The following is a 16,774-nucleotide window of genomic DNA, read 5'->3' as shown; positions in this document are numbered from 1 at the left end:
AAAGAACTGGCATAGAAAAAAATGTATTCAGAAGGAAGTACCTCACAGACTACTTTTGAAACTGATTTTATTTAGATATCTTCATTAATAGCTCCAGCACAAAAAGGAGAAGTATCTTAACAAAATTTAATAATGACAAATTTGGGTGGCACTGTCAATATAAGGCAGAGGACACTACAAAGAATGTAAGGAAGCTGAGAACGGCATAATAGAAACGGGATGAAATATAGCATTACAAAGCACAGGATCATGTTCCTCAGAGTCTATACCCATAATTCCTGCTCTAATATGGGAATTCATCAGTTGCAAACAAAAGAAAATAGAAATACTTGTGAGTATTAGTCAATCACAGATTGATTGTATGCTGTACCAATGTGGTAAGGTCATAAAAAATAAAACATGGCCCCAATCTGCATCACTAGCTATTTCCAGTAGAAGTAAAAATGCACTAGCGGTGTTCAAGCACTGGTGATATTGGTATCTGTAATATCATATACAGTTCTGGTCTCCTGAGAGGTAAATTTCAAGAGGTTCAAAAGAGATGAATTTAACCTGGAACAGATATAACAAAGGACTGTGAGGATTAGAATTGTAGGGAGCCCCTCTTTTGTGGCAAACTAAAAGCACTTGCCTTGTCAAGCCTAGCAAAAAGAAAAAGAAAAAAAAAAGCTGCCAGATCTAAAGTATCTCAGAAGGAACCTAACTAGTCTTGAGGCAGCAATTGTGTCGTAGCTTCTGTGATAGAGTGACCCAGACTGGACATGCCAGGAGGTCCCATGCAGTTTAATAATCTTATCTTCTTACACGTAATAGTTTGCTAGGTTGAACTTTCTCATACGACTATATCCATGCAAAATGAAATCCTTCTCAAATAGCTGACCTGTAGCAGCTGAGCGACCCTACCCAACTAGCAATACATGCCAGCACTATAGCACAGGCTTGATCAGAGAGCCTTGAAGTCCAGCAGTAGGCTATCTGTGCCAACTGCCTGACTTGCTATCACAGCAAGTAACACTAAGAACCCACCTCCTTTTCTACTATTACATAAGGTGGTTTCAAGAGTGAAATATATTTCATATCCTCCCCTCTCCCCTTCACAGTTCCTGGAAAATACAAGCAAGAGTCTCCAAAAAGTATGTGGGTAACAGATGCTGACTGGCTGGAAAATACTCCAGAAATTGCTCTGGAAAGTTGGAAGTTTCACCCTGTGTTTTGCACTCATTCCACAGGCACCAGTGCAAATCTTCCACTTGACAGGACACCAACGCACACAGCATTTTCCCATCCCATGAATGGTGAGCGTAAGGAGGTTCTGATACACTGACGGCAGCCTAACGGAGTACCTTAATCCAGACACAACATCATATCATTGATACCAGCACTCCAACTGCACCGATAAAAACTCCATTGCAGAGAGAACTCTAGCAATTTGTGTTGCCTTATCACTCCATCAATTAAAATTATTGGCCAACAGCAACAAAGACACTGAAAGGCAAGAAGACCTGGTGACAGCATGGTTCTGAAAGGTGCTAGCATCTGTATAGCTTTCAGACATACTTGAATAAGGCTCTACCTGTTAAACAAATATCACGGATTTGATAAACAGAGCCACAAGTCTACCACTGCCAAAAAAAGTTTGATTACCTCTGTTCTGAGACCTTTTTATCTTATAAAGGCACGAGACCAAAAAAAAAAACCCACCAGAACCAAAACCAAAAACATTGAAATGGACATATATTTAAAGTGATAGCCTCACCACACAGGATGTATAATTGTCTGTGGGACAATAATTTGTGTGGGACAGACGGAACTGACACCACAAGAAACATAGTTTTCATTCTAAGAAAGTGCGGACTCCAAGCAGAGCAGGAATGAGACTTTAGCACAAACACCATGGAGGCTGCAAGTAGTTCAAAGGTCTGAATTTAATGGTAGCTTAGTCCTTTCAAGATAGCAGCATGAGAGAACTAATGGCTAACCTATGAGAGGCTGTGGTTTCATAGGGTGGCAGGAATTACAAGAAAAGAAGTGATAATATGACATCAGGAGAACTAAAGTGGGCTCGCCTCCTCAGGTGGCTGACACTAGGTACCTGTGGAATGTCACAGAAGAGAATCTGGAGGCTGCCAGCAAGTTTGGGTTTACACTAGCAGTGGAGAGGTAGACTTGAAAAGGATGTGGAGATCTACACACCTGTCAAAGGGATTCTGAGCCCAGAAAAAACACCAGAAGCCAAAGAAATTGGGACTATGATGTGATGAAGGTGTGTGTTTTGAAGACCTGTCAAAGGGATTCTGAGCCCAGAAAAAACACCGGAAGCCAAAGAAATTGGGACTATGATGTGATGAAGGTGTGTGTTTTGAAGACTAAGGAAGCTTGCCTTTTGGGACCAAGTAGGTTTCTGGGGAACTGTACTAAAGAGGGCATAGGAAAGGAAAAGTCTGGGAATAATGAAAGAGAAGGGGAGCACAGATAAATTCCAATGTTCAAAAAGGAAGTAGAAGATTTAAGCACTGAGGATCAAGCATAGGCAGACACTAAAAGCTAGACATACCCCCAGCGATAAGAGAATTCATAACTCTCCAGACAACGCAGGCCCCTTGAACTCTGTTGTTTACATGGGTTCACTTCAGTCCTACTAGGACACAACCACAAAAATTAGAACCTGGCAGCTCTACTGGGCCAGAGAGACCTGAGAATGAGCCCATCTCCCACAGGCACAGCTGCGCTCTGAACCAGCTTTTGGCCAGCCTCAAAAATTGATCAAAACCATCCTTAAGATGCAGAGGGCCCCAGCATCAAGTGGTGTACTTCGCAGCCCAGCACCACTGTCCATCCAGCAAGTGGCAGTGCTGGCTCGGCTAACCCAGTGCACGAGGACGGCACAGGCCCGGCTGCACTCCACACTCCCAGCCCCCAGCCCCAGCCCCAGCCTTGCTCTCTAGACTTTCACCCACTGCCTACCTACTTTTTAATTACATTTTTAAACAAAAAGTGAAAGTATTTTCTAAAATCCCTCTAATTACACTAAGATGCTAAAGTGATTGTGAAGGGAATAGGAAATGAAAGCGACTCACCCTCTGAGGGAGAATTTTGTCAGCCATCTTCCTCCTCTTGGCACTGTACATTTTTTAAAGAAAAAAACACGTTACCATGGTGACAGATCTAGGAGTAACGAGGCCACCTGCTAAATTATCCTGACATCTCCACATGCTGGTGCACAGCTGTGCATGCATCAGCAAAAGGGTCTCACCCATGCCAGGACCTAGGACCCCTTCTCTCAGCAGCCTGGGGAGGTAGTTAGCTAAGAACAAATCAGGGCTGTCTGTTATGCATCTTGGAAAGAAGAGTGCAAGTTCTTTGATCACAGCATCTTCTACGGTGCGGGGCAGCAATGTATGCAAGTGCTTGTGCACATACTGTCTACAGATACAGAAAAAGCATGTAGGAGGACAGTGCGCACATGTGGAAGGGTGCATAGGTACACCTATGCATATGCACATGTAAGTGGTGGAGTGCCCGTAAACAGAATGTGAACTTGTTCAAACAGATGACATGCATTCATTCATGCCCAAAATTGAGTGCTGATGAAAACACACATACATATGTATTTCATATGATGTATGAAAACACACAGATAAACACACCCTTCCCTACAAATATACAGTGATTTTATTGCAACGTATTTGCATGAGTGATATACAAAGGTAAGTGGGCTTACATTTCCATATTTGTTCATCTTTATGAATGCACATTTAGGAAGATGTATGTGTGCTGCAGTGTATATACATAATGTGTCCATACCCATACACAAGCAGATTTATGTATCTATGCTTTTAAAAACATACTTGTGTCCATGTACACACACACAAATGTAAATGTGCCTAAGAAAAGGTACTGTCAGGAAGATTGCCAAACACATCGTCTTTTGAATTCTTCACATTCTAAGAACCCTTTGTGCCCACCAAACCTGTCACCTAGCTTTCTCTAACAGGGCCAAGAGGGAATTCAGGCCTTATTCTTCACCACTATAATTTGCAAGGCCTTTATCTTACGCAGGAGACGAATCACTCCATCTATGACAGACAAATAGGACAAAGTGAGCCGCTTGCTGCCTCTCTGCCATGTCACAAGGATGCCCCTCCTTACTGTTTTCATACAGGAAGTCTGTCATCAGCCACATCCACATAAAAGCTGTTTCCACACCCATCGATGTGGCATACTCCCTTCCTACGTTTCCTAATAATAAGCCTGGCCTGAAACACCAGATTCTTAGATTCTTCCCCATCCCCATAAAGCCAAGTCTAAGGAACTCTTCGTGCGCAGAGGTGCAAACTACATTCTTCCTTGGGGGCAGAAAATTCATCCACACAGTCACACCCAACTTTGTAGGTGAACAAAGTCCCTTTTTAAAAGCATAGGAATAATGGGACTGAAATGTTAGATGGACTGAACCTCCAACACTTTCCACAGCTCACAAAATCCAATCTGCACTGAAACACTTCACAGAATCTGGAAGTAATGCCTGAGTAAGCTCCATCGTCCCAAAGGGAAATGGGATATGCATGCACCTGCAACAACCTCAAAGGCTTGCAATTAAAAAGCAAGTAACAAACAAACCAAATACCCCCAACAACTTGGGTCTCAACCCATTCTCCAAGAGTCTATTACAAAAACGATATTTTTGTCTCCACCAAACCTGCCAAGAAAGGACAACTACACCTTCTTGGCCTACTTGTGCCATAAAACACAGGACTCAACTACTCCCAGAATTGGACCCAAGGTGCCAGAAAAGTTTGTCTGAAAAAACAGAAAAATTTCAATGGAAAACGACAGGGAGGTGGAAATGAGTAAGGGAAAAACATTCAACACACTATCTGGAAGGAAAGCGTGGCAGAAGAAACAGAGAAACTTTCCCCGAGTACCTAGGAAGCAATGGTGTGAGCCAGACTCACTACAGTAGAGATTATTGCTGGGTTCCAAACTAGAAGCAATGAAGTTAATAACTGGGGAGGGGGAACTGCTTTCTTCCATGAGTAAGGCCATCAACTTTTAGAAAATATTCTTCTTTAATGATACCTGGAAACTAGTTAATGACTAAAGTTTACCTTAATTATCCATCAGTGGCAATTCTTCAGGTTATATCTAGCCTGTATTTTTGAAGGCTAGGCATTATTTTGTGCAGTTTCCTGGAGTACCACCTGGAAGGTGCTGTGGAATGTGCACTTTGGCAAGGCCTCCGTGATGCACATGCATCTCTTGCGCTCACATGCTGCACTCACATACATTCCTTCTGTATTCAATCTTATTCAATTATCATGTATTAAAACTCTCAGGATTGGTGTCCTTTCCAGATGCATCCCAGATATAAGCATTCTCAAATCTGGCTTGCTGATCCAAGTCATATAACTTGGACAGATCAGGGCTCCTGAAGTACTGAGATTAGAGAGTCATGTTTTACCTACAACTAAACACGATGACACCAGCAGAACACTGTCTGAACCTATATATACACACCTGTAATGATCTTGCAAAATGCAGACCACCAAGATGACTGCACCCTATGTATTTATCAGGAACTGGCTCACATTTGCAACTCAAGACTGCTGAGGTCTATTAAGTTGCAAAAAGAAATTAGCAAACTGTTATTTAAGAGAGAATGCATTCAGCACTGTACAAAACAGGCATATTTTAAAAAGAAAGTTCCTTTAAAAAATCCCTCTAATTCTATAACATTATTTCCTGTGCATATCTCTTTACTTCATAAGTAGGAATGCCTGTGACAATTGCAAGTTTTATGACCACTCTCCTGAGTGACCATAATACAAGTATACATCGTACAATAGAGTCACGTATTATGTATACAAGTATACCATACATAACATATGACTAATCAAAAATTCTTTCCACTTGTCTCATTTACAAACCATTGTTAGCCAGTCAGAAATCAGAGAAAATATACAGAACCGATAACAAATAATATGATAATTGTACTATATTAGAAGAGAACTTCTCATTAACTTTAAAGGCTAAACACAACGGCCAGATTTATACCCTGATAGACCTGTGAGGCAAAAGCATTATAACTGCAAAACCAGACATTAGTAAAGGTCAGTTTGTTCAAGACCATTCACAAACAAATTAAAGAGTAAAATTTACCTATGTATTTCCTGCTTCGAGAAACTGACAATATATAAATCTTCCATTCTGTCTCATTCGATCTGAAAGGTCTTACATATTGCTAAAAAGGCATCGGTTTTAGTTCCTCAAATTGTCCTCCTATGTTTTCTTTATGGAACACTCACCTCCTAGTTCGGTTCTGAGTAGCTTGCTGCTGCTGTTGCACTTGCTGCTGCACCTGCTGTTGCTGGACCTGCTGCGGCGCAGTGCGTTTTCTTGCTGTTTCCATCACGGTCTGGGGCATCCCAGGTCGCACTGAGGGGCTTCCAACATATGGGGGGCCTGGGGGACCCATGGGAGCCCCCTGATGGGGCATTCGAGCTCCTGATGGCATCCCAGGTCGCTAGAGAAGAAATGAAACAGAAAGAGGAGCCAGTTTGGTCCCTGATTCTTCAGTTGCAAAGACATTTGTACATAATCAGACAACAGTTCCAGCAAGTTTCCCATTTTGACCATCCCGATAAGCACTAAGCAGCAACACAGAGCACAAGAGCTCTGGACTGGTATTTCCTGGACATCATAAAGAGGAATTCAGTGATAAAACAGACAGGAAACAGGGATGAAAAATACTAGGCTTGGGAAAATGCTCAGTGGTCAGTAACATAAGCAGGCCAGTTTACAGCAGAAAGCTCTACCTTCAGACCGAAGAAAAAGCTACATGTCAACTACACGCAGTCTAAACTGGTGCAGTTCACATGCTAATCAAAGCTACAAGCAAGCTCACATGTACAATGCTTCAGACTTTGCACTGACTAGCAGGCTGCTTTGATCAGTAGGGACACCATAACAAGCAAAGGCGAACCACGAAAACACTACGATAAAACATTTTCCATCAAGAGCCCTCTCCTTCACCTACACCAGAGAGCAGAGTAAGTTCATAAAGTGACAAGAACTCTTTAAGAAAAGGTCATGTCTCTAATCAAACCTCTGAAGTGAAAAAAGGAAAGAAAAAAAAAAAAAGGGAATGTGATAGTTTGTCAGCAGGCCCTGTAGGCATTCTAAAGTCCTGACATTTATGTTGACTTCAGCATGGTCTGGAGAGACACTTTGGGTCAAATCACAAGCTTAATGTTGTACAAGACACAGAGTAAACTCAATTCTAAAAGTTTACAGTTGTCAAGGAAAAACACCAGTAAAAGAATTACCACCTGTAAAATGCAATTTAAAACAGAAAGAAGTGCTTAGTTTAATTCTAAGAACCATCAAGATGCTTATTATATGTCTATGTATATGTGAAAATGCAGATAAATACACACACACTCCACAGGCATTTGAACAAGCATGTGAATAAGAATAATCATGCACAAAATTCTTTTGAAAGTCAAGTCCCTCTACAAAGTCTCCTAAGGAAACTAAGAAGCAATGGCATCCATTAGGATAAAGAATTGGTTAAAGGATAGAAATGAGGTAAAAGTAATTGGTTCTGCAAATACAAGGAAGGCACATGCAGAGTTTTGCTGGGACTCATGTTCTTCAGCATATTCATAAGCAACCTGAGCAAAAGAAAAAAGAAAAAAAAAAGAAAAAAAAAAGAGAGAGAAAAATCAAGGAAGTGAAAAAATCTGTAACACTAAGTTATTCAAGCTGGCAAGGATGAAGGCCAGCTTCAAAGAACTACAGAAGGCCTGTATGAGACAGAATGAATAGTTAAAAGGAAGATGAAAATGGATTTCAATACATATTGAAGTGAATTACACTGTAAAAAACAATCTAATCATCACATACAAAACAATGGGCTCTGAGCTGACTGTTGCCCAGCAGAAGCAAGATCTTGGGGTTCAAACAGGCACTTCCAGGAAAAAAAAATCAGTTCACTGCTTACTAGAGGTCAAAAAAAAGCCAATAAACGAAAGAAATGACAAGTAAGGGAACAGAGAACACCACTGTGCCACTGTCCATGGTTTGCCCCCATGCTGAATGCTGTGTGCAGTTCTGGTTCCTGCAGTTCAGTAATGGTAGAGTAGGTCTGAACAAAGTACAGAGAATGGCACGGAAATGATTAAGATATGGAACTACATCCATATAAGTAACAGTAAACATTCTACGATTTTCCATCTGGAAAGAGGTGATCTAAGGTAATCTAAGGGGGCATTTGCTACAGCTCTGCAAAATCACGAGTGGCCTGGAGAGGGCAGCTGGGAATTGACTGTTCACTGCCCCTTCCAGAATAATAAACTACAGTCATCAGAGGAGGCTACGAGGAGTCAGGCTCACAGACAACCAAAAGGGGGTAGTTTGCGACACAGTGGGTAGTCAGCCTGTGGAATCCCCTTCCAAGTGCTAACGACATGGAAAACATTATTTGGCTCAGAAACCTCTCTGAGTTATCAACAGTTAAAGACTGAGAAAGTATTTAGGAGAAGTACACTAGTGGTCTTCAGAGTGAGGTGCATGCACCTCAGAGGGTATGCAAGACAGTCCATTGGGGAGGGGAAGAAAATGGGGTTTGTACCGTTAATAAATAAAATGAAATAAAAATCTAAAAATTAGCTTATTTCATCTTTATCTCATCCTTTTATAATTTCTGAACACATAATTATAATTATATAATAATACGCAATTCTAAATATAATTTGGACCTGCATCTCCAAATTAACTACTCAAATCACTGCAGCCCCCAAAGCCCCTGCTCAGTGCCTTCCCTCATCATCACAAGTCTTAGATATTCCTTGCACTTGTGTGCATGAAGGAAACTGAGGAAAGAAAGAAGGGGAATGAATGATCAGCGAAGAACCAATTGCTATAATGGGTACAGACAGAGAAGGAAGGCTGAGGTAGGAGAAAAGCCAGCACAGGAAGCCAAGCAGGTGAATTCAGCAATTATTCATGTAGGAAATGGATTGTGGGTATGGCCACTGAGCAGAGAAGCAGCAGGAGGCAGCAACAGACAAAACTGAGGCTTTGTGCAGAGCTGGAAACATCTCCCATAAACGCACAGCTATGAAAACTGCTGGAATAGAGCAGATCTCTCTGTTCCCACGTACTCACTCCCACCCTCTGACCCAGGCAGAGTTGGCAGAAATAAATGGCCCAGAAAACGCTTCTCACTTTAGCTTTTATTTAAGATCTCTCTGTTGCCTGTCAATCTACAGATTGTGGCCTTCCTCCAGCAAAGAGCAGACCATTGGGCCTGCTGTTGCCTGTCAATCAGCTGGGGACATTTGACAGTCATTCAGAACCAACAAGATCCTGGGCACAGCCATCTCATGTTCATCCCCCCTGGAGACTGTCCACCAGGATCAGGCTGCAGGCCCACTTTTCTGCTTCTATAAATGACACCTTAAGGCCTGGAGAACAAGGTCAGCAAGCCAAATCTACTCTCAGTCCAAGTCATCTTTGGACTTCCTTCAGTTCCCCTTGTTAAGCATCAAAACAGAAACACAGAGAAAGGACAAAACCGAGAATAAGGAGACAGCTCTAATAAAAGCATATTCAGTCTCACCCCTTGCCCCACCTCATTCCTTCCCCTCCCTTCTCATGTTCCTATCTCCGATATAACCCACAGATAAAATATTACTCGCTACACAACTGACATCTCCCTGCTGCAAGCCCACCTGACTCCCAAGATATAGAAATGCTTTCTCTGTCTAAACTTTTATAAAAGGAGGACACACAAGCAGTACTTTACCTTGTCCATGAGCTTATTTTGCTCTCAAACACATGTGCAAGACAAGACAGTAACAGACAATACACTGAATTTTTCACAATACTGACATAAAAAAAAAGTCTTTATACTAAAGAGTATTACAATACCATTACATCTTTTTAAAGAGATTTTGGAGGTGCACTTGTCTAGGGTTTAGGATCTGTCCCTCCCTTCTTACTCAGAGGGAGGGAATCTGTCCTGAACAAGTATCATCCATGGTGAGGGCTGCAGTGCAAAACAGCCCCGATACATTCTCATTCCTGGGAAATCACCTACCCCAGACGCCCCCTACCCAGCCCAGTTCTGCTCTTCTCCATACATCTATCCCCTTTTTCCTCCATTGATTCCATATACATGTACTGAACTCTGCACTACTTCCAAAACTTTACTGGACAGAGGGCCAAACCACTCTGTGCCATAGGAAATAAGGAAGACCACAGTATGTCGTCAGTTGAAGGGACCACTCTCACACCTCTGAGAAGATGAGGCAAAGAGTAGAGTAGAACTGCTGGCAGAGTAGCGGGGCAAGGCCAAACAGTACAGCACATAGAGAAAGGCACACAACCAGTATTTCATGCACGCATACTGGTCCCTGAGAATTCTGCCGATTGCCCGTATTCCTGTACACAGTTCATCACAGCCCTGGCTACACCTTTCCAAAGCGGAGCACACTGTCAATGCCGCAAGCATACCATCTCCCCAACAACTCCTCCCTATCGCTACCTTCCACTGTCCAGTTTCCCAAGCCACACATCTGGCTTTTCTACTTTCTTCCCTTCCTGAATCTCCTGCACATCAGAGAACTGTCTCTTTCTTCTTCCTCTGTCATTCTTGAAGTTAACTTCTCCTGTCTGATGGCAGAAATGAATGGAGTAGTGCTTTTCTATGTATTTCTACCGCAGAGTTTTTTCTCAAGGGATGTCAACACCATAGTAGCCAAAATGCTGAAGCAGAAAAAAGGAGGGCTCCTGTCTGAACGTACCAGGTAGAGGAAAATAACCCGGAGAACTGATAGGTAAAAGATCGTGTCAAGAAAAGAAAAGCAAAAACACCTAAAAGAGCCTTAGAGAGGGACTGAACAGAGAGTGGGGGAGTCACTGCAATGCAATATAGCATTGAGCTGCACCTACAGCAATTTCCTGTTCTGAAAGACACGGACTCTATCCATCTCGGCACCATACCAGAGGACTCTGATGGCACGCAGTGATCAGCCACGGGCTTCTTATTAACAGAGAAACTGACAGATTTTGAAAGGAACAACAATTACCAAGTATACAAACAGCATATTGTTTTAACTAAAAATTGAAGCTGCCTTGGCCAGACAACATATTGTGTCAAGACATTACAGTAGCTACTGATTTCTATAAGGCATAAACATAAGCAAGAGGAGATGCCAGATACTGTCTGGAGGTAAGAATGGGTCAATAGAAGTATCTGGAACAGTTAAGAAATTTAGACTAGACTGATATTGTCCGATGGCAACAGGTTTCTGACTGCACAAATGGTTTCCCAGCTGAACATGCCATTTCAAAATGGACTCTTCGAAGTACAAGAAAAAAAGCTCTCCTCTCCTATAACTACAGGTTACCTCATGAGTTCCTTTTTCTTCTTTTTAATGTCTATGAATCTTTTAGAGGTTTAGTAAGTAGAAACATCAGTATTGCAATTCTTCTTGCTTGTCTGCTATATTCACTTTTCTCCACTTTCCAAAATCTCTCACATCCTAGAATCGGTGTCCATGTGTTCCAGGTTCCACCCATTTTTAAATAAAGTTCATGACAATCAAAGAATCTTTAACTTAGAAAACATCACATTTACAGAACTGCGGAGTGTAACTGGAGACAAAGTTCAGTGACCACCTTTCTATTTCACGCATGTCCATTCACAGCTCAGAATAATCAGACAACAAACCTCAAAAAAAGTGGATGCAACCAAAAAAAACCACTCAACTGTCTTTGGAGCTGAAACTAACAAATCCCATATACCACCTTTGAGTTCCATCAGCTTGCTTGTTTTAACAGATCTGATCACATCCACTACTGTGATATAACGTATGGAATGGATTTTATCATAGAATCATAGAATGGTCTGGGTTGGAAGGGATCTTAAAGATCATCTCGTTCCAACCCCCCTGCCATGAGCAGGGACACATCTTCCACTAGATCAGGTTGTTCAAAGCCCCGTCCAACCTGGCCTTGAACACTGCCAGGGAGGGGGCAGCCACAGCTTCTCTGGGCAGCCTGTGCCAAGGCCTCACCACCCTCGTGGTGAAGAATTTATTTCTTATATTTAATCTAAATCTACCCTCTTTTTAGTTTAAAGCCATTACCCCTTGTCCTGTCACTACATGCCCTTGTCAAAAGTCCCTCTCCAGCCCTCCTGCAGGCTCCTTCAGGTACTGAGAGGCCACAATAAGGTCACCCTGGAGCCTTCTCTTCTCCAGGCTGAAACAACCCCAACTCTCTCAGCCTTTCCTCACAGCAGAGATGTTCCAGCCCACGGATCATTGTTGTGGCCTCCTCTTGACCCGCCCCAACAGGTCGATGTTTTTCCTGTGCCTTTCCATTTTGTGTGAAGAACTACCAGAATGCGCCTCTTGACTCTGTAAAAAGGATGGCTTTGGGAGGCGAGAGATAACAACAGAGTTCTGCAACATCATGACTAGCGTGGAGACAGAGGAGGCTGATCAAGAGCTCACTGTCTCTTCCCTTACAAGAATTAGACAACAGGTAGCAGTTCGTAGAATCAGGTACTTCTTTATTAAAAATAAGGTGCAGAAATTCCTGACCCAAAACACTGTAAATGTTAAAAGTTTGTACGGGTTCAGGAAGATATCAGCAGACTATCCCACACAAATGAAATCCACATAGAGGTGCTACACACAGAGGGCAGCTTTGGGTCAGAAAGCTCCAGAGCTACGAAGCACAGAGTATTTGGATGAAGCATCACTAGGTTTCTGCCTTGTTCCTGTACTTCCATGCAGTTTTCATATTCCTACAGCATATATTTTTTAAAAAACAGAAGAGGAATTCAAACATCTCATAGATCAATTACATCTGTGCACCTACATTCATGAGCAAATGCAAGTTTTCTCAATGAGCAACTCAAATTTGTTTAACAAGCCCATCTTGCATAAAATCACATTGATCTTTATTAAAGCCCTACCTAGAAGTAATATGATTTTCTTTTCTTAATTATGTGTGAACTTCTCTGTATTCGTTAGCCTGCAATTACTCCAGGGCTAGGAAAGGAGAAATCTTCAGTTTCCACTGGCAGGTTGCTTACTTCGTTGAATGCTGTACAATGTCTTCACTCTATCAGTCTTTTGCAAGTACCTTCCCAATCAAATTTCTTCACAGCAGTAAGGTCCCTCAATTTCTCCATGCTGCCCTACACTCACCCCAAACACCTCCTTGTTTAACAAAACAGGGAATACATATGCAGCAAACCAGTGACTCCATTCCAGGACCTGTTCCCTGACAATGTCCTAGCACAAAAAACCACGCAGACAGCCCTGTGCTAGGAGAGTGGAACAAACTGTCCAAAAATGACAGTTCATAAGTCTCTTTTCTAGCCTTTCTGGTGTTAGCTCATTTATGCTCTGACAAGACAGTATTTAGATCCACGATAATATAAAAATTAGTGGGATATTTTTTATCAGAAAAGTTCTACTTTTTTCAAACCCAATATTCTCACTTTGCTACTTCTAGTAGTGATCTCTACAAACTGATGACTGGCTGGAAGAAACAATCACTTTTATCCACTTAGATCACCATTCAATTTGGGGAGAATACCTTTAGTTCTTCCCATTCTAATAAAACAAATATAATTTTTATAATATACTGAAATATGAGTCACTGAGGTCATCCAGTCCTTCCTCGTCTTAAAGAAGTATCACCAGTACCTCCACCATCTTTGACAGATGTTTATTTCTTTAACCAATGCCCAAGAGCATCCCGTGACAGCTATTTCACAACTTTCCTAATCAGTCTCCATCATTAGATACTATAAATAAATTTTAAAATACCATTCTCTTATTGATTAAGTCTTTACAGGCCTCCCACTACTACTGCCCTCCGAGTTACCCCTCTTTTTGCTTGTTAGGTCACGCAGATGACCAAAATCAGATAAACATTCTCTAAGTATACACCACGGATCTACAACCGCTTCTGTATTATTCTCTGTCCCATTTCTTAATAAGGCTAACAGTCTACTTGCTTTGTTACTAGCAGTGGCTGCTGCCACACACTAAGCAGCTCACAGTGACATACAAGCCTTCCTCCTGAATGGTTACAGTTCACTTAAAACCCAGCAATGTATGAGGAAATGCAAAATTTGTTTATGAAATTCACTGCTGATCCCCTTTTCCAGATCACTGATAAGTCTGTTAGACACTCATTACACACCTTTGGGGCACCAGACCTGTCTTTTTGTCTGTTTCAACACTGGCAACAAGTTGCTTATCACTATATTAAATATTAGTCTACGTGATGGCATGCTCTGAGACCCTTCTGTCACTGTACTAAATGCTGTTTCATATAACACAGTTTCTGTACTTACCATAAAATTCTATGACCAGATTTGAGAGGCAGATAACCACACAAAAAGAAGACTGAGGATAAGCAAAGGAGTCACGTTAAGCGACACACAGGATACATAGGTTTATATAAATTAGCAGCCTTGATTTGTAATTAATATTAAACTGTAGAGATTAGCAGGAACTATGACAAAACACATATTAGCAGAAAATAAATATGGATAAGGACTTATATTAACAGGAAGAGCTTCCTAAGTACAGCACAGAGGACAAAGAAGAGGATAACTATGGGAAAAAGAAGGTGATTTGAACTGACAGCAAGTATGTTGTAAATACAGACATGACTTGATAGTTAAGAAAAGGACATAGACCTTTATAGTTGCGTTTTGTGTATAAAAGGCAAGAAGATGATTGGTTTTGGAAGGAAGATAAAGCGGGAACACAAAAAGGACACAGAAGCAGATTAAAAAGGTCAGAACAACAGGACAAGAAAATGAACCTCTTAGCAGCTTCTTGTGTGAAGATGACACAGGCAAGGTCGACAGTACAAGACACCAAAGGGGAGAAGATTGCTGCAATTGAGTCACAAAGGACAGATGTCTGGACAGGAGCTTTGACAAGATCTGCACCATGGACCTTCTCAAGGCCATATGTGAAGACATCTGTTTGAGTAAGAAAAAGGAAAAAAAAAAAGAGATGACAGAAATGGCAGAGAAGACAAAGGTAACATCCATTCAAGGGATCCAGCCAGCTGGAAAGCTTATGATAGGGTCTAAAGGGTAGAAGAAATTGAGAAAACGAATGAGGGAGATGTCATAAAGACAGCCTGAAATGTACTACCGGACAGTAGAAAATGCATAAATAAAGAGACAAACCAACATAAATGGGGTGATTAAAGACATATTTATCCATAAAAGTGCCAGAAATGGAGCAGAGAGGAACAAAAAAAAGGACAAAGTAAAGGATGAAGCCTTTGGGGGGGGAAAAAATTCTCTCTTTCGACAAAAATAATGTGCAAGACCCTGATGAAAGAGAACAGGAGTAAAAGAATAATAAAAATAAATAATCGAAAGAAGTCTAACCTTTTTAAAAGCAGAACTGCTAACCAGAGGTGTAACCAAATGTCAAGAACTCAAGCAGGACGAGAATGAAGTATGACACTTGAGATTTTTAACCATTAAGAGATTTCACCTTTCAGAAGAATCCTATTCCACTGGGACAAACACGGAAGAAGACATTTTCTAAGCTGGAAATATGGAAAAGAACAAAGGCAAGATCGAGTGCACAAGAGCAAAGGGCGAAGTGACCTTAGCAAAGGAACGTATGTTTCTACAAAGATAAGTGAATCCAAAAGCTAACTTCCCTTAGGAAATACTGCAGAATTATCCTGTTCATTTAAGTGTTCACTTAGCAAAAAAATTTCTCACAACATTCTACCTCTATTTACCTCTCCCCCCCCCCTATTTTTTCTTGGGGGGTCGGGGGGAAGCCTGCAAGAACCAAATCAAATACCTTTATCATAGATAAAATAAAAAGTTAGTGATTTGAAGAGGAGATTTTTCCCTGAAACTAGCGCAGAAATTGACCTCAAGGAACTCCAGTAAAGTTTACCATGTAACTTGATTTTTCGAGGAATTAATTCAAATGCTGACACACTGTGAACGGTAACAAAACTCAATAGCCAGCAATATGTAAACTCAAGGTAATGGCTGCGATGGCACGTTCTCTTATTTGGTAAGATACAGGACTTGAGGAAATAAAATGAAGTTATAACTTTTATCTTTTTAAGTAATTCAAGACTGACTACCTCAACCTGTGTTTTGATCAAAATGAACCTGAGATGAGGAAAAACTAAAGGAAAGAACAAACAAGGAAGCAAAAGCAGAACTAAAAGAGAACATCATGGAGCAAAGGAGACGGTCACACATGAGGTGTTCAGGCAACACAAAAACCGGCAAGAAGCCCCAGCCTCACTAACAAGTAGCAGGAAGATGACAAACCAATACAGATATTCCAGGCAAACACAGACATTCAAGTAAGATGTCACTAGTGGCAAAACTCCCAGGGCAGAAAAGGCAGACTTTTCTAGCATCCAAATAAGTAATGGAAACGAGTTCAGCTATATTCATTTTGCTATAAATTTAAAATTCCCATGCTTAAGAGACTAGCATGCTGCTTTCACATGAAGTCCACGTAGATGTGGAAGAAGCTAAATCACATAACTATTTTTGCCACTCTTCTTGATACTAAAGGAAGACCGTTGATGTGCAAATGCCAACAGAAACCTTGGAAAAGGCAAACATATCCCATATGCCACTCCTCCCAACTTGCCTATGGTTCTGCTCAGCTATAGCCATCCTGAGCCAGACTACCTTAACAAATCTACATGTCCACAACAAAACCACTGCTAC

General features: G+C 41.4%; 1 protein-coding gene across 15 annotated transcripts in view; it reads right to left on the bottom strand.

Moving 5' to 3' along the window:
• The window catches only part of SMARCD3 (SWI/SNF related BAF chromatin remodeling complex subunit D3), a 110,153-nt gene that overhangs the window by 51,713 nt on the left and 41,666 nt on the right, over nt 1-16,774 (bottom strand). For all 15 annotated transcript variants that reach the window (XM_075420080.1, XM_075420081.1, XM_075420079.1 and 12 more), the window contains 2 exons: nt 6,306-6,523; nt 3,078-3,120 (listed from right to left, as the gene is read on the bottom strand). In XM_075420080.1, the coding sequence (XP_075276195.1) occupies nt 3,078-3,120; nt 6,306-6,523 (261 nt within the window). The remainder of the gene's footprint in view (nt 1-3,077; nt 3,121-6,305; nt 6,524-16,774) is intronic.

This window comes from Opisthocomus hoazin, chromosome 4 (genome assembly GCF_030867145.1).
Source record: "Opisthocomus hoazin isolate bOpiHoa1 chromosome 4, bOpiHoa1.hap1, whole genome shotgun sequence".
Classification (NCBI taxonomy): Eukaryota; Metazoa; Chordata; class Aves; order Opisthocomiformes; family Opisthocomidae; genus Opisthocomus; species Opisthocomus hoazin.
This window is presented reverse-complemented; position numbering and strand designations above follow the sequence as displayed.